Genomic DNA, 24406 nt, shown 5'->3' with positions numbered 1-24406 from the left:
TGTCTAAAAGCACAAATACAAAACCATCCAAATTATTTTAAATGAGTATTGAAAGTGACGAGATCAGGTGTGATAAAGTTGAGTATTGTGATAATGCATGCACACACACAAGTGCACACACACACAGACTGTGACGCAGGACCATCCGGAGAAAAATTTATTTTCAAGTTCTTCCAAGTCATTTAGCATCACCACAAAAAGCAACAACTGCCCGTTTCCGATGCTTCGGACTCTCCCGATGTCTGAGTGCGTGAAAGTGCAAACTGGAGGCAGGGACGATGGCGGCGTACAGGAGGGGGGCGGGGTCTGTGGGGTCGGGCTGACGATGGAGGCACACACAGCGGCGTTCGTTGGTCCTCCTGCTGCCCTTTGTCATAGCACCTCTTCTCGGTCCGCCGGCCTCTGCTGGGGGGCCCGGCCGTGCCCCCGCCGGGCCCCGCCTCCTCCACACAGGTGGTTGGCTCCGCCCCCTCCTCTGCTCCTCGGCGCTCGCCCGTCCCAGTGGTACCGCGGGGGTCCGTAGTGGCGTGGAGGCTGGTGGGGGCCCCGCCTTCGACCCCGGTGGCCGCCGGCAGGCTCCGCGGCGTCTTTGAGGGATTCTATCTCCGGCCTCGTCTGACACGCCGGCGGGCCCTCCGGAGGGGCGCAAGCCTCCCGTTGCCCCTCCGGTATGTGCGGTCCCTGAGCTCGGGCCCCGGCGGTGCCCTCGGGACAGTCTGAGGATAGACTGAGTTTGTCCAGCTGCTCCGCCACAGGGGGCGCTCTGCCGGGGTGGGGCCGGCCCCGGCCCCGACCCCCGCCTCTCCTCGGGCCCCTCGCCTGGTACTGACGCCTGTGGCCCTGGACGCCACGGCCCGGAGGCGGCCCGGGACCGAAAAGGTCCGCTCTGACTCGGGTTTCCTCGGGGGGCAGGGTGGAGGACACCGGGGCGGCGGGGGGGCCGTCCACCTCCAGGGTCCCGTTTTCAGGAGTCTGAGGAAGCAGGAAGAGACGAGAGACGCTCAGCGACGCTCCGGCCGTCCCGGAGCAGGATTCAGAGTCCACCATCAGCTCCCACCTCGTTGATGTGGATGAGGAAGCGGTTCGATTCCACCTCGGGGTCGATGATCCCTCCGTTGGACCGCTGCTTCTCCAGAAGCTTCTGGAGTTCTCGCCATTTCTGCTGGAAATCTGAGCTGACGGCCGACTCATCAAGCTGGAAGACACAACAGGAGTTCCCACCGGAAGGCGTTAAAAAAACCAGAGGTTCAGGACGAAGGTCCTGATCTGCGTCAGCTCAGCGAGGGATCATTTCTGGAAATGATCCCACATTAAGGACGTTTAATAAGGTGCAGCTCAGCTTCTCGTTAACGAGCAGCATTCAGCACCGAAACACATCGTTGCCGCGGTTACCTCGGGAAGTTGTGGAGCCGGAGAAGACAGAAGCTGATCAACGTCGTACGTCAGAGGCTCCCTGCACACCGGACACACCACGGTCAGCTCCTGCAGGAGGCGGAGTCAGAGTGACGGGGTCAGAGAGCAGCAGAGGAGGCGGACAGGGTCGCAGCGACGGGGTCTGACCTGATGCAGGCTGTGGTCCCGGGTCTTGTCCTCCTCCAGCTCCCTCTCCCTCTCCTGCAGCTCCCTCTCTGAGTGGCGGGCGTAGCGGCCCAGGCAGTGGGAGTGGAAGTAGTGGTAGCAGCTGGTTTTAGTGAAGGCTTCGCCCTCCTGGAAACACCAGAACAAACCTCTGTCAGGCGTGACGTCGTCATGAGGCGAGCCGACGGGAGCCGCCCACCTTGAAGTCGTACAGACAGATGACGCAGTTCCCATGAGGAATGTTGCTCTCGGTCAGGATTTCTTTTGCTTTCTGGAGGAGTAAAAACAGGCGACATGAGGAGAAACGTTCCTCTGAAAGCTGAAAGCACATCGCCTCTTCAGCAATGAGAAAATGAGAGAAGAGCAGCGACCTCGATGAGCTGGTAGAGCACCGGGGAGCCCAGGCAGGCCTGAGCCTCCAGCTGGAGACATTTGGTGACACTGAGAGGAGGAGAGGGAGAGTTTAGAGTCAGAGCTGAACGACCGAGGTGAGGTGAGGAGGAGGAGGAGGAGGAGGAATCGCCACCTGCTCAGTTTGTCATCAGAGAGTCCGCGAGGGTTCTGGATGGAGATGGCAGGAGCCGACCAGGGATACTGAAACACACCGAGGAGACAGTCAGAGCGTCTCCATGGAAACACAGCGGAGGAGGAGACAGTCAGAGGGTTTCCACAAAACAGGAAGAAAATTTTAAATCAATTTAGTATCTAAGACATGAAGTGATTCAGACTCATCCAGGCAGGTCGAGGGTTTTGTGGTTTTCAAAGTTCAGACTGAAAAAAACTAATTGCTCAAAAACATTCCAATATCTGTAAATATCCAGAGGATCTGAAAGATCCATCCAGCCTGCTCACACCTGCTGATCCAGGGTCAAGGTCAGCGTCAGTCGGACGAACTGGGAGACCGAGTCCTCGGCAGTGGACGGGTGGAGAACCAGGCTGACCTCCCAGCCTCTGCAACAACAAGGACACAACCGGCAGCTTGGACCGCAGTCCTCCAAGACAACAAGCACAGTAAAGGATGGAACAACCAAGTCACATCCCCGCGATCAAGAGGCAGAACACCAGAGGATGCAAGACAACCCAATACAGTCCCATGCTGTCTTTACCCCGGGCCCGGCTGTCCGTCTGTCTGTCTGTCTGTCTTTGCCCCTGTTCCTGCTGTCTGTCTTCGCCCCGATGTCTCTGCCCCCCTGTCCCTGCTGTCTTCGCCCCGGGCCCCGCTGTCTCTGCCCCCCTGTCCCCGCTGTCTCTGCCCCCCTGTCCCTGCTGTCTCTGCCCCCCTGTCCCTGCTGTCTGCCAGTCCGCCCCTGTCACCAGACTCCTCCAGCTGAGCAGCAGCTAGCGGGTCTCACCCGTCCTCCCTGCTGCCCACCAGCAGCTCGTCCAGGTAGATGGACTGAAGCACCTCGATCTCAGACAGCACGCTGCGAGAGAAAGGGGAAGAAAAACAAACTTTAAATGATTTCAGATCTCTTTATTTACCCACATTTTATGACCCAGACCGAGCTAACGTTAGCCTGTTAGCTCAGCTGCGACACTTCTCAATGCTTTGACTCGTAATATGAGTCTTCTAACACTCCGACACTTCGCCCCGGGTACAGTTCAAACTCTGCTCCTCCACACGACATGGTTTAAATTCAGTGACGATACAGATTTGTGTTGTTTCAGACTCACTCTGACTCCGCAGCCGTCATGTTTCTGAGAATCGTTAGCAGCTAATGCTAACAGGAAGTAGCATCAGCAGTGACCGGCTGGCCTTCAAAATAAGAGAGGGGAATAAAAGTTAAAACGATAAATTAATAAATAAACTGAAGTAAACGTTTAAAAGAGTCCTCAGATTTATGGATCAGCGCATTTAAGGAGTCTAGAATACAAACTATCACTATTTAAAAAATATAATTTTAGTGCAGAAAGCGGAGTAAATAAAATCTAAACAGAACTGTCAGTAATGAAGTTGAATTATTTCAACAAACATACTAATCATGTCTTTCACAAAAAAGACCTGCCACACAGTAATTAGCAGTTAGCACTCTCACCTCACAACGAGAAGGTCCTCGGTTCAAATACCGACTGGAATTTTGTGTGGAGTTTGCATGTTCTCGCTCCAAAAACAGTCACGTGAAGTGAAATAGCTCCGAGGTGTGGATGTGAGTGTTTGTGCTGTGATGATGGTGACCTGGCCAGGTAATCTTCCCTTGCTCAGTCACAGATTGGCTCATTGTGAGAGACTGAGACATTTCTCCACTTCCTGATTCGCTGCTCCTTACATAACAGCCTCCACCACGCTTCCTCTCTCAACAGTTCACTTGAGGGTTCTCACTCGGCCGTCCTACTCCTACACGCCGGCTCTCATACAGATCCAGACCAGAGGCTTCATGGCCCCCCAGCAGTCAGACCTGCATTGGGCCGGGCAGGGGCGCTCCTACAGCCTGGGTCTGGGGTGCTGGGCAGGAAAATGGCCACCCGACCAGCTGGATTGGATTTTTGGACTAACTGTTCTCTAAGTGAGAACAGTTAGTCCAAAAAAAAAAAAAAAAAAAAAAGTGCTCTCTAAGTGCTCCCCCTAGAACTGCCACCTTAACGTGGTGGGGGAGTTTGAGAGCCCGCATGATCCCAGGAGCTATGTTGCCGGGGGGCTTTATGCCCCCTAGTAGGGTCTCCCATGGCAAACAGGTCCTGGGTGACGGGCCAGACTGAGAGCAGTTCAAATCCCCTATGAGTAGAAAAAGAACAAAGGTCGTTACGTCGCCCGGTATGGCGCAGCCGGGGCCCCACCCTGGAGCCAGGCCTGGGGTTGGGGCTCGTGAGCGAGCGCCTGGTGGCCGGGCCTTTGCCCACGGGGCCTGGCCGGGCTCAGCCCGAAGGGACGACGTGGGCCTGACCTCCGGTGGGCTCACCACCCACCGAGGGAACCGTAGGGGCCGGGTGCAGTGTGGATTGGGTGGCAGCCGACGGCAGGGTGCCCGGCGACCCGATCCCCGGACACAGAGTCTGGCTCTAGGGACATGGAATGTCACCTCGTTGGCAGGGAAGGAGCCCGAGCTTGTGAGGGAGGTTGAGAGGTACCGGCTAGATATAGTCGGGCTCACCTCCACACATAGCCTGGGCTCTGGAACCCAACCTCTCGAGAAGGGCTGGACTCTCCACTTCTCTGGCGTTGCCCGCGGTGAGAGGCGGCGGGCTGGTGTGGGTTTGCTTGTAGCCCCACAGCTCAGCCGCCATGTGTTGGAGTTCACCCCAGTGAACGAGAGGGTTGCATCCCTGCGCCTTCGGGTCGGGGATAGGTGCCTCACTGTTGTCTCGGCTCACGGGCCGAACAGCAGTGCAGAGTACCCGGCCTTCTTGGAGTCCCTGGGAGGGGTGCTGGACAGTGCTCTGACTGGGGACTCCATTGTTCTACTGGGGGACTTCAACGCCCACGTGGGTAGCGACAGTGAGACCTGGAAGGGGGTGATTGGATCGCACGGCCTCCCCGATCTGAACCCGACTGGTGTTCTGTTATTGGACTTCTGTGCTAGTCACAGTTTGTCCATAACGAACACCATGTTCGAGCACAGGGGTGTCCATAAGTGCACTTGGCACCAGGACACCCTAGGTCGGAGGTCGATGATCGACTTTGTTGTCGTGTCATCTGACCTCCGGCCGCGTGTTTTGGACACTCGGGTGAAGAGAGGGGCAGAGCTGTCGACCGATCACCACCTGGTGGTGAGTTGGATTCGCTGGCGGAGGAGGAAACCGGACAGACTTGGCAGACCCAAACGTGTTGTGAGGGTCTGCTGGGAACGTCTGGCGGAACCCTCTGTCAGCATGGCTTTCAACTCCCACCTCCGGGAGAGCTTCTCTCATGTCCCGAGGGAGGCTGGGGACATTGAGTCCGAGTGGACCATGTTCTCCACCTCCATTGTCGAAGCAGCTGCTCGGAGCTGTGGTCGTAAGGTCTCCGGTGCCTGTCGTGGCGGCAACCCCCGAACCCGGTGGTGGACACCGGAAGTAAGGGCTGCCGTCAAGCTGAAGAAGGAGTCCTATCGAGCCTTGCTGGCTCATGGGACTCCCGAAGCAGCTGACGGGTACCGGCAGGCCAAGCGAACTGCAGCCCGAGCAGTTGTGGAGGCAAAGGCTCGGGTCTGGGAGGAGTTCGGGGAGGCCATGGAGGAGGACTATCGGTCGGCCTCGAAGAAATTCTGGCAAACCGTCCGGCGCCTCAGGAGGGGAAAGCAGGTCTCCGCCAACACTGTTTGCAGTGGAGGTGGGGAGCTGCTGACCTCAACTGGGGATATTGTTGGACGGTGGAAGGAGTACTTTGAGGACCTCCTCAATCCCGTCGCCACGTCTTCCGTGGAGGAAGCAGAGGCTGAGGTCTCAGAGGTGGACTCGTCCATCACCCAAGCTGAAGTCACTGAGGTGGTTGGCAAGCTCCTCGGTGGCAAGGCACCGGGGGTGGACGAGATTCGGCCTGAGTACCTTAAGTCTCTGGATGTGCAGGGACTGTCTTGGTTGACACGCCTCTGCAACATCGCGTGGCTGTCGGGGACGGTGCCTCTGGATTGGCAGACCGGGGTGGTGGTCCCCCTGTTTAAAAAGGGGGACCGGAGGGTGTGCTCCAACTATAGGGGGATCACACTCCTCAGCCTCCCCGGGAAAGTCTATTCCAGGGTACTGGAGAGGAGGATCTGACTGATCGTCGAACCTCGGATCCAGGAGGAACAATGCGGTTTTCGTCCTGGTCGTGGAACAGTGGACCAGCTCTATACCCTCCATAGGGTGCTCGAGGGTTCGTGGGAGTTTGCCCAACCAGTCCACATGTGTTTTGTGGATTTGGAGAAGGCATTCGACCGTGTCCCTCGTGGTGTCTTGTGGGGGGTGCTCCGGGAATACGGAGTCCGGGGCCCCTTGTTAAGGGCCGTCCGGTCTTTGTATGACCGGAGTAGGAGTCTGGTCCGCATTGCCGGCAGTAAGTCGGACCTGTTCCCGGTGCATGTTGGACTCCGGCAGGGCTGCCCTTTGTCACCGGTTCTGTTCATAATCTTTATGGACAGAATTTCTAGGTGCAGCCAGGGGCCGGAGGGGGTCCGGTTCGGGAACCACAGGATTTCATCTCTGCTTTTTGCAGATGATGTTGTCCTTGGCTTCATCGAACCCGGACCTACAGCATGCACTGGGGCGGTTCGCAGCCGAGTGTGAAGCGGCAGGGATGAGAATCAGCACCTCCAAATCCGAGGCCATGGTCCTCGACCGGAGGAAGGTGGCTTGCCCCCTCCAGGTTGGTGGAGAGACCCTAGCCCAAGTGGAGGAGTTCAAGTATCTTGGGGTATTGTTCACGAGTGGGGGACGGATGGAGCGTGAGATTGACAGGCGGATCGGTGCAGCGGCTGCAGTGATGCAGTCGTTGTATCGGTCCGTCGTGGTGAAGAAGGAGCTGAGCCGAAAGGCGAAGCTCTCAATTTACCGGTCAATCTACGTTCCCACCCTCACCTATGGTCATGAGCTTTGGGTCATGACCGAAAGGACAAGATCCCGGATACAAGCGGCCGAAATGAGCTTCCTCCGTAGGGTGGCTGGGCGCTCCCGTAGAGATAGGGTGAGGAGCTCAGTCACCAGGGAGGAGCTCGGAGTAGAGCCGCTACTCCTCCACATCGAGAGGAACCAGCTGAGGTGGCTCGGACATCTGTTTAGGATGCCTCCTGGACGCCTCCCTGGGGAGGTGTTCCGGGCATGTCCCACTGGGAGGAGACCCCGGGGAAGACCCAGGACACGCTGGAGAGACTATGTCTCTCGGCTGGCCTGGGAACGCCTTGGGACCCTCCCAGAGGAGCTGGAGGAAGTGTCTGGGGACAGGGAAGTCTGGGCATCCCTGCTGAGACTGCTGCCCCCGCGACCCGGCCCCGGATAAGCGGTAGAAAATGGATGGATGGATGGATGTTCTCTAAGTGTTTAGTATGAACTGGTGAGATATGATGAACTCATGAAAGGTTTGTTTTCGAGTCAGTTATATATGATTTTGTTTGTTTAGTGCCCAAAAATATGCCTTTCTGTCACGCCCAGTGGGAGGGGCTTATGGGAAACAGTGATCTTCTGATAAACTGGTGTTTTGTTTGCTGGCTGTGATTATAGAGCTCAGAAAAGACAAAAGCCTTCAGTAAAACTGCAATTTCTTTTTGTTAATTATATAAGAAACTTACATGTATCTTGTAGCAGTGAAATGTTTTATTGAACAGTCATCCTAAATCACACCAGATCGGTTTTTCCGGAGTTCCCTGGAAGGAACCTCGTCACAGGGCAACACACAGCTTTGTTCGTTTGATTTGAATTTCTGACTTGGTCTGAATAGTCCAGAGTTTCACCAACTGGTTTTCTTTAAGTTGTGTCAAGATATTTATTCTCCTGACTTTCCTTCAGGGAATCTTTCTGTTTCATGAATAAACTCCAAACACAGTCCAGAAAATCCATTGAAGTCAAAGTTTATTCACGTTTTCATAAAGTTGTCCTGTAAAGTCATAAAATGAGAGAAGAAAAAAAAACAAACAAAAAGACATAAATAAGATGGAGAGAGAGAACAGAGACATATGTACAAACACAAACAGATCCAGTTTTGTTCTCAGCGCTACGTTTAAATAAGCACAAAAGAAACGGAGACTTCAAACGACGCAGTGATGCTACAAAATATGACAGATCTGCTCAGTAGTCATGGTAACGGGGGGGGGGGGCAGGACCTTCATGTGGAGGCTGCATGCAGCACAGAGGGTGAAATTAAACTCATTTAAAGATGGAAAAAACTTAATAAAAGGCCCAGACAGCAGGGGGCGCTCCACCTCAGCCTCTCTTTTTTTTTTTTCCTTTTAAACCGACTTCCTGTCACCATCTTCTTCGTCTTCATCCTCGTCTTCATCACGTCTACTCGTTCTTCTTCTCCTTCTGTTTCAGCAGTTTGTTGATCTCCCTCTTGGCCATGCCGGCGTACTTGGTGATGACGCCGTGCTGGTTGAGGCCGGGCAGCAGCAGCAGGAAGCTCACTGTGGGGGTACGCACACACGCACACACACACACACACACGTCAGCAGCTGTTCTGAAGGCAGAGGCCCCCCCCCCCTCCGACTGACCGATCAGGTAGGTGAGGAACAGGTTGTGGACCTGCTGTCCGATCCAGGCCACCGCCAGCAGGCTGCTGATCACCGAGGCGAAGTACTGCGGAAGAGAAGGGAGGTCAGGTTACCACCGCCTGCCGCCCCCCCGTCGCCCCCCCACCCACCATCACTCATGTTATTTTTACTCTCCCGGTGAACCCTGGAGAGCAGAGCGACCGAACGGCCCACTTCAAGCCCCGCTAAGTGGGACGGAGTGGCACCGGCCGGTATTTTCATGGCGTGGAGCGCAGAGCGGAGCGGCTCCTCACCATCTTGGGTTTCTCCTCTTTGAGGGCGCAGAGCCTCTTCCACCAGCCGACCACGCGGCGCTGCGTCTTCACCAGGTTCCCGCAGATCTCATGGAAGCGCTGCTGCTGCTCCGTGGTCCTGAGCAGGGGGGACAGATTACAGATTACAATCAGTAACTGTAACCAGTTAATGAGAGGAAACGGAGCATCGCAGCCAGAGCCGGGTGAAGGACGGGGGAACGGGGCCCCGGCTGGGGGGGTGGGGCGCTCCGCCCGTCCTGCTGACTCATGCCTCTTTATTTCAGGCCGGGCACAGAGACGGTTCACGCCGTGGAGGCCGACGGCTCAGCAGGACGGGCGCAGCGATAACAGCCAGCGATACGGCGCCGCGCTATCAGGTGTCGACGGGTCTCCAAGCAGAGATAACTGGAGTTCACAGTCCAGAGACGGCGCTTTGAACCTCCTGCTCATCACAGAGCATCTTCTCTTCAGCCAGGATCAGGAGTTCACAAAATAAAATGATGGAGAAAGTTCTATTCATTCAACTTCTGACATCCAGATTATAGAGCATCTTCCTCCTCTAACGTTCGCAGAGCAGCTCCCTTAAAGCAGCTTCAGTAATCTCGATGTTCCAGATGTGAAATCATGTGTTTGGATGTAATAAATCTGAAGTAGCAGAACCAGTTTGAAGCGAGTATAAAGACGCCGCCCTGCTCCTTCACAGGAAGCTGCACATGGTCACATGACCCCGATCCCAGCGGCTCTCTCACCACTTGTTGGAGCCGAAGACTCGGGGGGCGAGCGTGGGCACCAGGTAGTCGGCCAGGCAGAGCAGCATGACGGTGCAGGACAGTCCGGTCAGCACCGACGGGTCCAGGTAGTAGATCAGCCTGAAACACAGAGGCACGCTCAGAAAGCCAGCAGTGACGGAGGATTCTGTGGTGCTGCAGCCGCTTCCTGCTGTCAAACTGATACCCAGTGGTCACGGCTGGACTCAGTGTTTCAACGCTTTCAGCTGGATTTCATGTCATTGTTTAATTCTAGTTGGAGGAAAGGTGGGGGTTTTATTTGGTATGAAATCCGCAGGCTGGAGGAGCCGGTCGTCCTCCTGGAGGATTTGACACACTTTAAAAAACTCCAACCGCAGATCAGCAGCTCGGAGGAACGCTGCGTTCAGGGAACAGGAAAATAGGAATGTTCACAAACAACGCATTCAGTGGCCTGACAGGCCCGGGTCTGGGAACCCCGGGGGGGGGGTGCTAAAACCAGACTCACATGTCAGGGAAAACCAGAAAAACACTGCGTTCCATGTCTGGCTTTACTGGTGAAAGTATAAAAGAAAAACTTCACAAACTACTCCAGCAGGAAACACTGGTGAAGAAGTTCAGATTCTCAGCTTTTTCCAGAGAAGTTTTATGGGGCGTCTTCGTACAGCCACCGCTAGAAATCCACTGCTTCTGTTCCCGTGTGTGAGTGAGTGAGAGAGAGAGCAGGCTGCTCCTCCTGACCAACACAGAGGATCTTCGTAAATTCTGAAGCAATAAAACCTGAAAGCAGTGGTGACTCTGGGCTGGAGCCCGGAGCTGCTGTCGAGTCGCTGCCGTCACACGTGAGCTCGGGCTGCAGTCGACGGTGTTTCCGTGCACTGCGCAGTCTGCATGTCACCAGATCCTGTCTCACTTCTTCATTTCAACATCACATCAAACTGGGTGACAACAGGTCAGCAGTCCGGAGCTCAGAATGAAGGACGGGCGATTAAAAGCTGTAATCTGGAGCCTTTTTAAAGGCGCCTTAGCAGCAAACACACCCGCCTCGGAACAGATGGATCAGCTGTATCTGAGCATGAGCAGGAAGGAAATGCCTGCTATGCCAGCTATGTGCCGGGCAGTTAGCGCCCCCGCCCCCTAGAGGAGGGGGTGGATGATGGTGTGAACTCACAGGAAGAGCACGGTGGTGGCGCCCATCAGGGCCCCGGGGAACCAGGGCTTCTCCCAGCGCAGGACGCGGTCCCCGGCCAGGATCACCTCACCCCAGCCCTGCAGCTGCTCCTCCAGCTGAGCCGTCTCCTGAGCCTGAAACACAGTCAGCACGCCTGTGAGCACGAGGAAGGGAAGAACTGCTGCGTCGGCTCCGAGCATCAGCAGTCTGAACAGTTACTATGTGGCTGAACTGCTGTTTCCTGGAGGAGGACCGTTACCAATCCTGAAGTAATCGCTGACGTTTTCTTGCTGCTTCGTCTTGTAATTATTTCATGAATCCATTTCTTGAAAGAAAACCCAACTTTCAGATTTTAGAGCATCTTCCTTCCTCCCACTAACTGATGTCGCTTCAGGTGGATTTCCTGCGTGAGCCTGACCCTCACAGCGCTGACAGCTCAGCTACAACAATCCAGATGTGTCAGCATCATTAACAAAGAACTTCACCAAGTAAATAGTTCTTCTTACAGGAATCTCGCAGCCTCTTTCTTGCTCTATTTTTGTAATTTGCACTGCAGATTAAAGCAGTGGCGACCTGGAGGTTCTGGGACGTGGATCAGGGATCTGAAGTGTGCAGGTTTGAATCCCACAGCCGACAATCATCACTGTGGGTCTTCTTTGATCCCTATGGGGTTGAAGTGATGGTATCTGACCTCTGGCTGCAATAATTAGCTCAGCTATCAGTGCAGAGAAAATTACATAACTGTGTGTCATTGCTTTAGTCGCAGCCTGTGATGTGTGACAGTTTTCAGTCCTCCATAAGGGAACTGTGAGATGAAGGGCCTTGATCTAGACATCATACGGGCCTTTAAACAGACCAGTACATGGATATATAGGGTATGTGCAGAGAATGAGCAGGATTGTGTGTTTGCGTCGGGACGTTCAGGGCGTGTGTGCCTCTGGCGCTGACATGACAGTGCAGCTCCGACTGGCACACCGGAGACAATCGGAGCCGAATAAAGATTGGAGAAGGTTTAACGGCGAATTGTCAGCGTCTCGCGGTGAAACTCGGTGCTTGTGACTGTTTGTCAGCTCAGATACTTGCTGTCACAAAGGAACTGTCAGCGCTGCGGCTAAAGCCCGCTAGCTCCCCGGCTAGCCGCTGTTAGCCGCGATCACGGCTACTGCTGGCGGCCGCACTGTGACAGATGGTCGGATAAGCGATTAAAGCCCCATCAGATGTCGGTTTTGTAACAATCTGACGGTGCGAAGTTCAGGCTAGCCGAGCAAATGGACACCCGGACGCGGCGGGGTGAGCTAACCCAGGAGGCGGCTGCCCCATGCTAGCTGCAAACACACCCACAACCACGCAGGAGCCGTAAAATCCCCAACAAACACAAACAAAAAATGATTTATACTCACCAATAGGTTTGCGCTTTTGTTATCGCCCTCGGCCATGATTGCTTAGTCGGTGGTTTCGGTTAGTTTCGCAGATTTGGTTGTTATTTCAGAGAAAGGACCCGCGGAGCAACACGCGTACTGCAGCTGAGGCGGACCGAGCGTCACTAACGGTCCGACTGAGGCAGGATGTTTTTAAATGGAGACCACGTCACAACGCCCGGGGCATCCTGGGAAATGTCGTTTCATGCTCTAGACGCTAATTAAGTCAATTTAATTTATATTTGTTTAGATGCTGAGAAAATGTAGAATTTTTATATGTATTTTAGAGTTAGGTCCACCATATCAGTATGGAGAAAAACAAGGAACAGTTTGCTGTTTTTTGTTAGTCATCTCAAAAAAGGGAAGGCATTGCTGTTCAAAAACTTGTAGCACCATTTATATTCGATTCAACGTTCATGATAGCCTTATATCTTAATATTCCACCCATAATTTCTATTTTTGATCTGGGAGTTTTCACCATAATTCTTTGGTCTTGGAAATTCACAAAAGACCAAGTCGTGACGTTTCCCAGTTCTACTCTGTATACTTGAACGCATCATGATTGAGCGTCTGTAACGTGCGTATGACGTCATAGGACCTCCTGTTGGACAGCGAAGCAGTTAGCGGCTAACTGTAAGGAAGCTAGGATCGTTTCTTCGTATCTCCGAGTATTTTTCAACAACGGGATCGTTATAAACTTGCCTTGTGGTGTGTGTGACTTGGCGGGACGGTGTTTGTCACCACAGCCCTCTTCGGACACTGTTGTCTCCTCGCTCCGGAGGAACAAAGCTGGTACGTAGTGTTAGCGTAGCTTAGCTCGCCACTTGTGAGTTTTCAGGCCTTCAGATTGTGTGAATGTGAAACACAAGAGTCGTTCATTACAATCAATGTTTAAGCTGTGATTTCCAGACCCAGTCTTTCCAGTGGTTTATGTTTAATTTAGTTTGAAGCGTTAATGGCCGTGTTCATTAGCATAATTCCGCTAATTGACAATCTTTTGTAGCGACAGGCCCGTTTGGCGCACGTGTTGTTGCGCTTCTAAATTAACGTTTTCTTCATTTTGATTCAGCCTCTGAGCGGAATCTGAAGGTAAAACGAAGCGTTGAACTCGAATAGATCCACCATGTGCGGCGTAAACCTTCCAGCACCCGCAGGAAACCCGGAAAACTCCGTGTCAATAAAATGCCGCCCGAATGAAGCTGTTGGAGTGTTTCAATGATTTACGAGGCTAATCTACGGTTTCTGCAAGGCTTTCTGTCTTTTCCGTGAAGAGTGTAATCGCAGTTAAGTGTGTAAAATTTTGGATGAAAAGTCAGTCACTCTAACGTTTGTAAAAATTGGATTCTTCATGTTGAATCAGGTCCAGGCTGAAAATGGTTTTCTGTGGCTAAAATGGATCCAGTCCAGACTCAGTTGTCCTCACGGTTAAATAAATATGTGAAGCGCACTGTTCAAACTTTGAAGTTGGAAGTATGTGAGAATGAATAGTCACCTTTTTTTGTGTCGAGCACAATGAACAAGATTCATGCTGGAGATAATATTCTTTAACTGAATGAATGATCCCAGACATGATAAAGCACATTCGAAACACAGTTCTGGTGTGTACACTAAAGCTGTAAGTAATATTAAAATTTGAATGGAAATGTGATGTTTCAGAGTACTGATTCCTGGATCATTCCTATGGTTTTTGCTCACACACCTTCCCCATGCAGATGGATAAATAAACACTCATGAGACTGGAGCCACTTGGCTCCTCTGCCGTCATGTCCCTCAGTGTTCTCTCTCTCTCTCTCTCTGCAGAGTCATGTACAATGGGATTGGACTGACGACTCCGCGAGGAAGCGGCACCAATGGCTACGTGCAGCGAAACCTGTCCAGCCTGCGGGTCAAGCGGCCGCGGGACGAGCGCGGCGGCGAGCGGGACGAGAAGGACCGCGAGAGGCTGGAGAGTCAGCTCAACAGGCAGCCCAACGCCGACATCCTGGAGCACCAGCGCAAGAGGCAGCTGGAGGTGAAGTGTGCCGAGCTGCAGGACATGATGGAGGAGCAGGGGTGAGGACGCCGCCAATTCTCAGAGGAATACAGTCTCAACTGTTTCCATGTCGACAGTGAAATCTGTTTTCTGCGATGAATCAGCTTTTGATCTGTTGTTTCCGGTGTGTGTTCAGATATTCTGCCGAGGAGATCGAGGAGAAGGTGAACAGCTTCCGGATGATGCTGCAGGAGAAGCTGGAGCCGGCTCCCTCCACCACAGAGAGACCCACGTAGGAGCGCCGCCGCCGGGCCACAACGTAACCTTCCGCCAGGCGCTTCGGTGACGCTGACGGCTCTCGTCTGCTCCTCAGGGTGACGGAGACTCACGCTCTGGCAGCGGCCAACCAGCAGAAGAACGACCGGCTCCGCGCCGCCTTCGGCATCTCCAGCGACTACGTGGATGGCTCGTCGTTCCACGCCGACCGCAAGGAGAAGGAGAAGGAGCGGCGGGAGCAGGAGCGCCTGGAGAGGGAGCAACTGCAGCAGCAGAAATATACGTGAGCGTAAACTCGCACTCTGAAGTGACGCTTCGTGAAATTCTTCAAGCACCTTCAACCAAGTCTTTTTCACAGAAACCCAAACTTTTCACTCGGCAGAAACTACAAGCATATTTTATTTTTTCCTGCACAATTCATTCTGAGACAAAGACAGTTTAATTTTCTTAAATAACAGAATTTTGAGGGGGGTTCTGAAATGCTAAGAACAGTGAGAGTGAGGATGCTGAGCATCATTCGGCCCGATCATGTCTGACAGGAACTACGAAACCTGGAAAACTGCATGAAGAGCGTCATGAATGTCTGATGTTTCAGGTTGGTGGAGGATTCAGACGAGTCGGGTTCCCCTCCAAAGAAACGCAGTCGCAAGAAGAAGAAAAACAAGAACCGAGAGAGGTGAGAGCTCTTCACCGGACCTGTGTTTGATGGTCGATGTCTCAGACTCTGAAGGATCTTCCACTCCAGAGGCTCTAGACTCCAGTTTAATGTTGAAGTCGGTGCCAGAAATCCCAGAGTGCACCGGAGCTGGACGGGCTCTGGGGAGGCTTCTGCTCTTCCTGTCTCTGGTTTCAATCAACCACCAATCAATTAATATTAATTTTGCCCAAAATCTAAATAAGCACATCACCTTATTGAGAATGGAACGTCCCAAGTGACCGGTGAGAGTTCTGCCTCCGGACCACCAGGAACTGTATTAACCAGTGATTGTCAGTGTGTCACTGAACCCGCAGAACCCTCAGACTCTAAATGAATGACTACATGAAATGGAAGCGTTTCCCTCCTGAGAAGCCGCTCCCTGCTCTCAGCAGACAGATCAGCGGTGCTCTGAAACCCAGATCTCTGTGGAGCTCGTGGTTCTTTAAAGCTTCCCGGAGTATTTAACATCTCAACCAGCCGTCACAGCTGAGAACCGTCTCTCGTTTTTGATGAAAGTAAACGGGACGTTTGCTGCGTTTGACCTGCTGTGACTCCCTTCATGCTTTGTGTTTGTAGTTTCTCAGTTCTTATTCTACCTCTAGGCTGTGTGTGTACACCTGGCCCCAGTCGTCCTTATATTTACACACGTTTATAAGTACAAGTTGCAAAATTCTGTGCTTGGCCTGGAAATGCCGTGTGTGCACGGTTGATAAATGAAGCCCCCGCAGTGCCAGCCAGCAGTAATGTCTTTTTTTTTTTCTTCTTTTTTTTTTAAGCTTTTCAAGCGTGAACGGATGAAACGCACGTTCTTACAACTGAATATTGAGCAATCTTTTTTTTTTTAATCTTTAAGTGGCAATACAATACAAGGCACCCAAAATATTACACACATTCTCTGCCTTTTTTTTTTAACAGAACAGTCGAACATTAGAACATTGTCTCTGTAAACAACAGCAATAATAAAGTAGTACCACAAAACTATTTACAGAAAAAGTTAAATGAAGTACATTTAAAAAAGAGAAAGATAAAGAGATGAAAGAAGAAGAAAAGAGAAAAGAGGGGAAAAGAAAGACATACAAAAAAGGACCATCAGAATAATATCATGAATATGTACACATGTACATGCAGCCAGAGACTAGACAACTGAGAGTAAGAGAGAGTACCATTAACAATAATAGTTGTGATAGCAAAATTGAAAGTTATAGTATGTTACAGGTGAATCCTAAATACAATTCAGTGATGTCTAAAAATCCACAAGAGAAAACACTTTTCTGCAAGAACATTGATTTCAGGATTCCTGTAAACGTTCTTCTCTACTGACTGCACCTGTTTTCTGTTTGGTTTTTAATGAAGAAAGACATGAAATCTTCTCTGTAGCAGCGTTTCTGTTCACCAGACACTTGACTTCTACAGCCTGGTTTAACTCCTTCATCCTCGGTGTGATCGGAGGAGGAGGAGGAGGAGGAGGTTCAGTGACTGAACAGTCCGGCAAAACTAAAAGAACCGACATGAGTTTAGCTTTTCTCTTGATTAGCTCCACCTCAAGTCGTATGTTTGACGCCCATGAGGTTCTGTGTCTACATCTATCTGTCTCTCTCTCTCACACACACACACACACACACACACACACACACACACACGTGCAGAGTTTTGTTTCTGTCTTGAATTAAATTTGTGCTTACTGGATGTGTGCAGAGGAAACGTGACTGTTTTTTCTTTTTGCCGGTAACAGTTCGGAGAGCCCGTCGCCGTCTCCTCGGAGAGAAAAGAAGAAATCCAAAAAGAAGAAGAAGAAACGGTATCTCAAACCTCACTGTTTGGTTTTAAAGTCATCAGTGTTGATGAACACAAAGTCATTGCTACATTCTCTAAGCAGTGGAGTAATTTGTAGTGAAGTAGATGTTGTCTGGATGTCAGAGGAGGAAGATGCTCTGTAATCTGGATTTTAATGCTTCTGGAAACAGATTGATAAACCAGTGACAATGAAAAGCAGGATTAACAAAGCAGCTGAGATGAGCTTCCCTCATGCAGACAGAAGGAAAGATAACTGCTAGTTAAGCATGCTAATGCTAGTCACAGCTGATGCTCCCTGCAGTGAGGCGTGTTTCTTGTGTCTGTCATTTGGTGCCTCCTCCAGCAAACCGGGTTTTGTGTAACAGCAACAGAAAGATGCTCATGAATACATGGAATGCTGCTTTCTAAGCTGCTAGATAATAACCGTGTCTGTGTTTCAGTGAGGCGTCGTCATCGGAGGAGGACAACAGGTGGGTGTTTTTACGTCACGCCTCGTTTTGGAGAAGCAAACTGTTTTCCGATCTCGGTTCAGAGTGAAGTAACTCGGAAAACCCGTGTCCTCTTTCAGCTCGTCGGACGAGAAACGGAAAGCGTCAAAGAAGAAGACAAAACAGAGTTCGAGTCCTCCCAAAACCAAGGCGGCGAGACGGAGGAGCGTCTCCTCCGGCTCGGTTCACAGGTACCAACGAACGACGACGACGCCACCCTGAGTCTCGGCGGAGGCTTTGTCACTGTCTGAGTGTTAAACGGGGTTAATGAAAGGATCAGGAGTTAGAGGATGGATCGTTACGCCGACTGAGGTTCGAGAAGAGTCGGTGATCGGCGTCTGATTCACTACGTTTACATGCAGCTAATATCTGGGTTCAGGTCAATATCTGGGTTTCTGAAACATCAGGAAAACCCCGTTTACATGCTGTAACAGAGAGTTACCCCGTTTACAAGTCAGAGCATTCAATCGAGATCTTCCTTTCCAAACCACGGCGCACGTCATCGTCTTCTCAAAACAAAACGGCTCTGATCGGAGCGGCTTTGTGTTGCCAGATTGGGTGGGGTTTCCGCCAAAGTAAGCTTCTTTTTTTAACACGTTGGATGGGTTGATTAAATGATTAGGTCTTTGTGACGTGCTTTTTTTAAAATCGTACAAATACGGTTTTAACGTGCATTTTCAACCGAGATGGAGGTTTGGGCTGCTTTCTACGAGTTCCAGATTTTTTTTTTACGGCTTAGATCGACAGATCTGGCAACCTCCTCCACTGGTCTGCAGAGGCAGACGCTGCGGTTCTGTTCTGTAGACGGAACGCAGACAGAACGGTTGTTCTGTTGTTCATGATTTTTTCTGCAGGCCGTACAAATCGCCGGCTTTCAGAAGGAAGCATGTGCGCGCGCAGAATAACAGTTGGTATCGTGCGTTACGGAAGCCTCACACGGACAAAAGTGTGGTGAGTTTCGCGTCTAATCGTTGCTGGACTCAAAAGACCCTGATTCATTGCGGATGGGAGCATGCGCAGAACCTAAAACGATGTCCCTTTTCTCGATATCTGTTTACACGGCGGCACTTTCAAGTTTGAAAAGGAGTAACCCAGCGGTCTTTTTCGGGTTTTTAAAATCTCGATTATGAACTTTTTTGGGTTTTTGCGGGTGTTTACACGGCCACGTGCTACTGGGTTTCGAGTTTGGAAAGGGTTTGAAAAGGTTTATTGGCTGCATGTAAACGTACTCATTGTGTCTTCTTCTCGTTTCATCAGCGTCGAGTCTCCACCGAGGTCCAGGCAGCAGGAGCAAACGGCAAGAAGCAAGGAAGGAGGAAGGAAGGGGAGGTCCCCGGACAGGAGAAGGCACAGCCCGCCTCGCCCCGGAGGAGACGCAGTGAGTGGCTCCTCGAGCAGCTCAGGGCCGTTCAGGCTGATGTCAGGTCGTAAGGAAATACCAACGTGTCCGTCCTCCTTTCAGAAACGGTCCAATCAGGACAGAGAGCGGCAGAGCGAGGCCTCAAGAGGAGGAGACAAGAGGAGACACGACTCCTCCTCGCCCTCCCCCCCTCCACAGACCGCCAAATCCACCGAGAGGGAGAAGAGGAGGCGCTCGAGGAGCGTGGAGGTGGAGAAGAGGAGGCGCTCGAGGAGCGTGGAGGTGGAGAAGAGGAGGCGCTCGAGGAGCGTGGAGGTGGAGAAGAGGAGCGCAGAGGCTGCAAGGAGGAGGCGATCAAAGAGCAAAGAGGCAGAGAGGAGGCGGCGATCAAGGAGTGTGGAGGAGGTGAAAAGGAGGCGTTCAAAGAGCGTAGATCCAGAAAAGAGGAGGCGTTCCAGGAGCGTAGATGTGGAGAAAAGGAGGCGCTCAAGGAGCGTGGAGGAGGTGAAACGGAAGCGATCAAGGAGTGTAGAAGTGGCGAAGGGGAGGCGCTCCAGGAGCAGAGAGGCAGATAAAAGAAGATCTTCAAAAAGCAGAGATGGAGAGAAAGGGAGGCGCTCCAGGAGCAGAGACAGGACTGACAGAGGGCGGGAGAAGGTTCCTCCGAGGAGCAGACATGACTCGTCTTCGTCTCCTTCTCCTCCTCCTCCTCCTCCTCCTCCTCCTCCTCCTCCGAAGCAGGAGATCAGGAGGGAAAGGAGCAGAGACGCTGACCGGGAAAGAGATCGCAGTAAAATGACACGACACGACTCCTCGTCTCCTTCTCCTCCTCCTCCTCCTCCTCAGAGAGGGAGGACGGAGAAGGACCAGCCCGTCAGGGACGGGAGGAAGGACGGCGGCCGGAGGCAGGAGAGCGCCGCGTCTCCTCGCCAGCAGAGGAGGGACGCTCCTCCGTCGCCCGCCTCCCGCTCACCGGGCGCCGGCGGACGCCAGGGCGAGAAGGAGAGGGAGCGTCTGGACCGAGGGAGAGGAGGAGGCCGGGACGAAGGCAGGAGGAGAGAGGAGGACGAGAGGCGGCGAGACGAGGCGAGACCCGGCGAGAAGCTGAGGGGCGAGCGGCCGGAGGCGAGCCAGCGGCAGAACAGAAGTCCTCCGACAGAGAAGAAGAAGCCGGAGGACAAACCGACCCAGAAGAAAGCGGCGAGCAGCAGCAGCAGCGACAGTGACAGCGACAGCTCCTCCTCGTCCTCCTCTTCCTCTTCCTCCTCCTCGTCCTCGTCTTCGTCCTCCTCCTCCGAGGACGAAGCGCCCAAGCAGCAGGCGGCGAGGAAGGAGAGGAGCAGCCCGCCCAGAGCTCCTCCGTCCGGCGTCGGCGCCGCCGTTCACAGATACCTCTCCAACGGGAGGGCCAAGAGCCCGGAGGGAGACACCCCCCAGCGCCCCCAGAGGGAGGCGGGGGGAGACAGACCCCCCCACCCGGCCCGGGCCAGGGGGCAGGAGCGCTACAGCCCCACGCAGGCGGACAGCCCCAGCCCGCCGCCGTCCCCGCCCCCCAGGGGCGGCGCCCGCCACTCGCCCTCCGTGAGGGGCAGGGGGGAGGAGAGAGCGAGGGACCGGGAGGGGGGGACCAGGAGGACCACCAGGTCCAGCCCCTCCGGCAGGAAGTCGCGCTCTCCGCCTCCCAAGACCGTCGGCGCCTCCCCGGCTCGCCGCACGCCGCCAAAGCAGTACCAGGACCCCCCTCCCAGGTCCAGGAGGACTCCCCCTCCCCCGGCCTGGTCTGACAGGGACCGGCAGCGGGACCGGGACCGAGAACGAGACCGAGAGAGGGAACGGGAGAGAGAGAGGGAACGAGACCGAGAGAGGGACCGGGACCGGGACAGACCCAGAGATCAGAGGACTTCCCGGAGGTCCATGAGTCCGAGGAGGCGCAGCAGGTCCAGGAGCCTGAGGAGAAGAAGTCCTGTCAGGTGAGAGAGAGCCTTCCTCTGCAGCCGCTCACGTTCAAGGAGTTTCAGGTTTCATGGTGTTTCGGTTCTAAACCGAACTGAAGTGTTTGTTCTTCACCTCTGAGCAGCAGGTTCAAAGGTCATCTCAAACCAAACAGCCTGAGAGTCAAAACTGCTCTGCCAGACGGGGATAATTATGCCTGTCGATGCGTCGTGCTGTTACTGTCTGATCAAATCATGCTCCGGCCCACTTTCTCATAGTTTTAGAACTTTCGACAGACTGTGAAGCTCAAACCTCGTTCCGCTTTTGCACTACGGCGAGCCGCGTCGCTGCGTTTTCCTGCGCTGATGGTGTCCCACGTTGATGACATCATCAGCGCGACGGAGCACAACGAAAGTGAACAATGCAACGGAGCACAGTCCCCGTTACCTGTTAACGAATCTCCTCTTCCCCACGGATCAGGGGGAGCTCTCTGGTCTAGGAAATCTCACGCTGTGTCCAGAAACAACAACTAGCTTGCTAACGTAGCCACGCTGTGTCCACGTCATCATGTACGTTCCCGGATGTGTCCCTCACACTAAAAGCTGGTAGTGGCGAAACAGTAAAAAACCCGGGTCCATTGCAGGGTTGAAAGACGCCTTTCTAAATGCTGATTAAACCCTTTCACACTGCCAGGAGGAGCCGATTGTTAGCGGGTTGAATCGGGTTGTCTGGCCAGTGGGAAACGGCTTCAGAAAACGTTTTAATCTCCGTTTCCCGCGACTAGTCTTTGGATTGCTAGCAGCTGTAGCTCGTGGCAGCTGTCGCACCGCGGTGGAATGACGCCGCAGTCTTCAGACCGTTTGACAGTCACGGATGTTCTGGTTGCCGTGACAACGGCGTTTTCTAAACCCCTCTGTCTGAGACTCAGACCAGCGGTTTCGGTGAAGATGCCTTCAGGATCAAGAAAAGTTCAAACGTGTCTTTCTTAAGATTATTACGTCTTTGAACAAACAGAGCAGCCTGATCGCTTGATTGATCGCCGTGATTGGCTGAAAATGACAGACCTCTGATTGGCGACGGAGAAATGCAAATTCAAAAACACAGGCGTGTCCCAGATGACAGAACAGTCAGACATCAGACACAAAGATGGTTAAATGTGTATTAGAAATCTAGTGTGAACGATGTTTTGTTTTTGTTTTCCTGTGGATTTCTTTGCGTTTGATCTGGGTAGAGGTCGAGTTGAGAATGACCTTGTCGCTCGTCCCTGAAGGTCGTTGAGCTGCTGAGTCTCTGGCTCCTCAGATTAAACCGTTGCTCTGTGAAGCGGTGGTCTCTGACTGTCCCTCCCGGTGAAACGTGCTTGTCGTGTCCTCAGGTCTCGGCGCTCGCCGTCTCCACAGCGACGGGGGAGGGCGAGCGGCTCCGCCTCCCGAGAGCGAGAGAGGGCCAGGCCGAGGGAGGCGGAGCAGGAGAGGGCGCCGGAAAAACGAGAGAGCGTGCAGCCCAAAGCCGCGCCCCAGCCCCGCAGGTCCTCGTCCTCCTCCTCCAGCTCTTCCTCCAGCTCCTCCTCCTCCTCGTCCTCCTCGCCGTCCCCGCCTCCAGAGAGGAGCGACCTGAAGCTCCCGGCAGAGAGAAACCGCCGGGAGCCGGAGGAGCCGAAGAGTCGCTCCTCCTCCTCCACACACGCCGTCTCCAGAGACCCCGCCCACCCTGAAGCTCCGCCCCCGGGGCGGAGGAGCTCGCAGTCGGACCCGCGGCGCCCCGACGCGACCTCCAGGAGGTCGCCGGACAGCGGCCAGTTGGACGCCAAGCGGCCGCCGTCCAGAGAGCCGGGCAGAACCGAGGGCGCCGTGAACGGGAAGGAGGCGAAGGCGGCGGCCAATCAGAGCAGCAGCTCCAGCTCCTCTTCATCCTCCTCATCCTCCTCGTCCTCCTCGTCATCCTCGTCCTCAGAGAGCTCCGACTCCGAAGCGGAGCAGGAGAACGGGTGAGTCATGCCGTCAGCGGCCACTAGAGGCCTCTGTTTGGCCACAGAAACAAGTTACGGAGAACCGAATCTGAATTTGGCTCCGATGCAGCCTCGTCCCTCTGCTGGAGTCTCCTCGGCCTCCAGCCAATCAGCAGTGAGCTGAAGCACAGCGCCTGCACAGACATGGATGTGTGTGCTTAGAGAAGAGGAGTGAGGAAGCTTTATCGGTGAAATAATCTCTGGAGAGAAGAGCTTTGTCTCCTGACTGGCAGATTAAGTCACCGTAAAACACAACATGCATTATGGGAGAAAAAAAAAAGTCCCGCCAACTTGCATGGGAAAACCCATTGACATGCTAACAGTTAGCACAATAGTCGTGGAACTTGTTGAATCAAATTAAACTGCAACTTTTCACTGAATAAATACAAAACAAAAGCAGTCGTTTCAATTCTAACAGGCAGATGTTTCCCTCACTCAGGAAAAGATGAACAGTAACGAAAAACAACTCTGAAAACTCTGCAGTTTAGCCTTCAAAACACAAACAGGAAGTAGCTGCAGAAGCCTGAGAGGCTTTGTACTAATCAAAATTTTAACACTAGTATTTTCACTTTTACTTAAAATGAATATCGGCTGTAAATATTGGTTATGTGAACGCATTAACCTGTTCATCTGCTGATTTTATTTTTCTCTTTTTGAACAAAAAACTAAAATGTGAAGCATCAACTTGTAAGTTCTTGTGAACTTGCGAGATCTGAAGCAGTTTGCTGTCTTGAGAGGACTCTGAGGTGAAGTGGCCACAGACAGCATCCAGAACAGCCGTCCTTCAGCCACACTGGGCGTCATTATTCTCTCAATATTGTTTTACAGGAAGGCACCGAAGCCTCAGAGCTCTTCGTCGTCGTCCTCTTCCTCTTCCGACAACGAGAAACAAACCCAGAAGAAGAGGTGAGACGGGGACAGCTGATGTTTCACTGCTGTGGTCAGGAGTGACAGACGGATGCTGAGCGTGGCGGGCTGGAGTCCTCAGATGTGATGTTTTGTGTTTTCAGTCCCGTCCGGCCGCAGCGCGTCCCGGCAGACTCGCTCAGAGACTCTCGCTCGCTGAGTTATTCTCCTCCCAGACACGTGAGGGCAGCGGCGTCCTCGCCGAGCCGCAGGTCTGCGCACACACGCACACACACACTCGTTTTCTGTTTTGCTCCTCGCAGCTCTGCAGGTTTAACTGATTCCTTGATGTTTGTAGGAGTGGCAGCCGGCCGTCTCCGAGCCGCCCGCCGTCCAGCAGACGGAGGAACTGACGGGACTCCTCTGGCGCTGTGGAGACTGGAACGGCCCGGCAGTCCCGGCCCCCCGCCCCTCGGCGGCCGGCCGGCTTGTACATTTGTTTTTATTTGCCTGCGGGCTTCAGACGCGCTGAATTGGAAGCTCGGTGTGTTCTGTCCTCTGTAGGTCCCTGCCGTCTGGATCTGCTTCTTACTTTGTGGTAACGGTCAGACGTGCCGCCCTTTTTCCTGTTAATGTGAGCGGAATCTCAAACGTGTGTGTCATTCATTCCTTTGTTGAATCTCCTGAATAATACGAATAAAGATAAATTGTACATTTTATGTGTGTGGTG

At 53.2% G+C, this 24406-nt stretch overlaps 3 protein-coding genes across 3 annotated transcripts; 1 reads left to right on the top strand and 2 right to left on the bottom strand.

The window, feature by feature from the left end:
- Positions 1-143: 143 nt before the first annotated feature.
- rnf25 (ring finger protein 25) lies at positions 144-3334 on the bottom strand. The gene is made up of 10 exons (XM_030089585.1): positions 3253-3334; positions 2931-3002; positions 2433-2529; positions 2105-2172; positions 1950-2019; positions 1778-1849; positions 1561-1707; positions 1393-1482; positions 1058-1195; positions 144-972 (listed from the first exon to the last, which is right to left on the bottom strand). Exons 1-10 carry the CDS (start codon positions 3270-3272, stop codon positions 373-375), a joined length of 1374 nt encoding a protein of 457 aa, XP_029945445.1. The 5' UTR covers positions 3273-3334; the 3' UTR covers positions 144-372.
- A 4686-nt stretch (positions 3335-8020) lies between these two features.
- Positions 8021-12434, bottom strand: arl6ip1 (ARL6 interacting reticulophagy regulator 1). Its single transcript, XM_030089623.1, has 6 exons — positions 12286-12434; positions 10886-11019; positions 9718-9837; positions 8969-9086; positions 8676-8760; positions 8021-8588 (listed from the first exon to the last, which is right to left on the bottom strand). Exons 1-6 carry the CDS (start codon positions 12319-12321, stop codon positions 8470-8472), a joined length of 612 nt encoding a protein of 203 aa, XP_029945483.1. The 5' UTR covers positions 12322-12434; the 3' UTR covers positions 8021-8469.
- Positions 12435-12902: 468 nt separating this feature from the next.
- Positions 12903-24395, top strand: srrm2 (serine/arginine repetitive matrix 2). Its single transcript, XM_030089538.1, has 14 exons — positions 12903-13095; positions 14104-14355; positions 14472-14567; positions 14649-14834; positions 15147-15227; positions 16981-17046; positions 17483-17512; positions 17611-17721; positions 18788-18908; positions 18993-20860; positions 22198-22809; positions 23659-23736; positions 23841-23948; positions 24035-24395. The coding sequence occupies exons 2-14, from the start codon at positions 14108-14110 to the stop codon at positions 24087-24089; spliced, it is 3660 nt and encodes a 1219-aa protein (XP_029945398.1). The 5' UTR covers positions 12903-13095; positions 14104-14107; the 3' UTR covers positions 24090-24395.
- The last annotated feature ends 11 nt before the right edge of the window (positions 24396-24406 follow it).

The sequence above is a fragment of the Salarias fasciatus genome, chromosome 4 (assembly GCF_902148845.1).
Source record: "Salarias fasciatus chromosome 4, fSalaFa1.1, whole genome shotgun sequence".
In the NCBI taxonomy this organism is placed as follows: domain Eukaryota; kingdom Metazoa; phylum Chordata; class Actinopteri; order Blenniiformes; family Blenniidae; genus Salarias; species Salarias fasciatus.
Note: the sequence above shows the minus strand (reverse complement) of the source record. Positions and strands in the feature narration are given on the sequence as shown.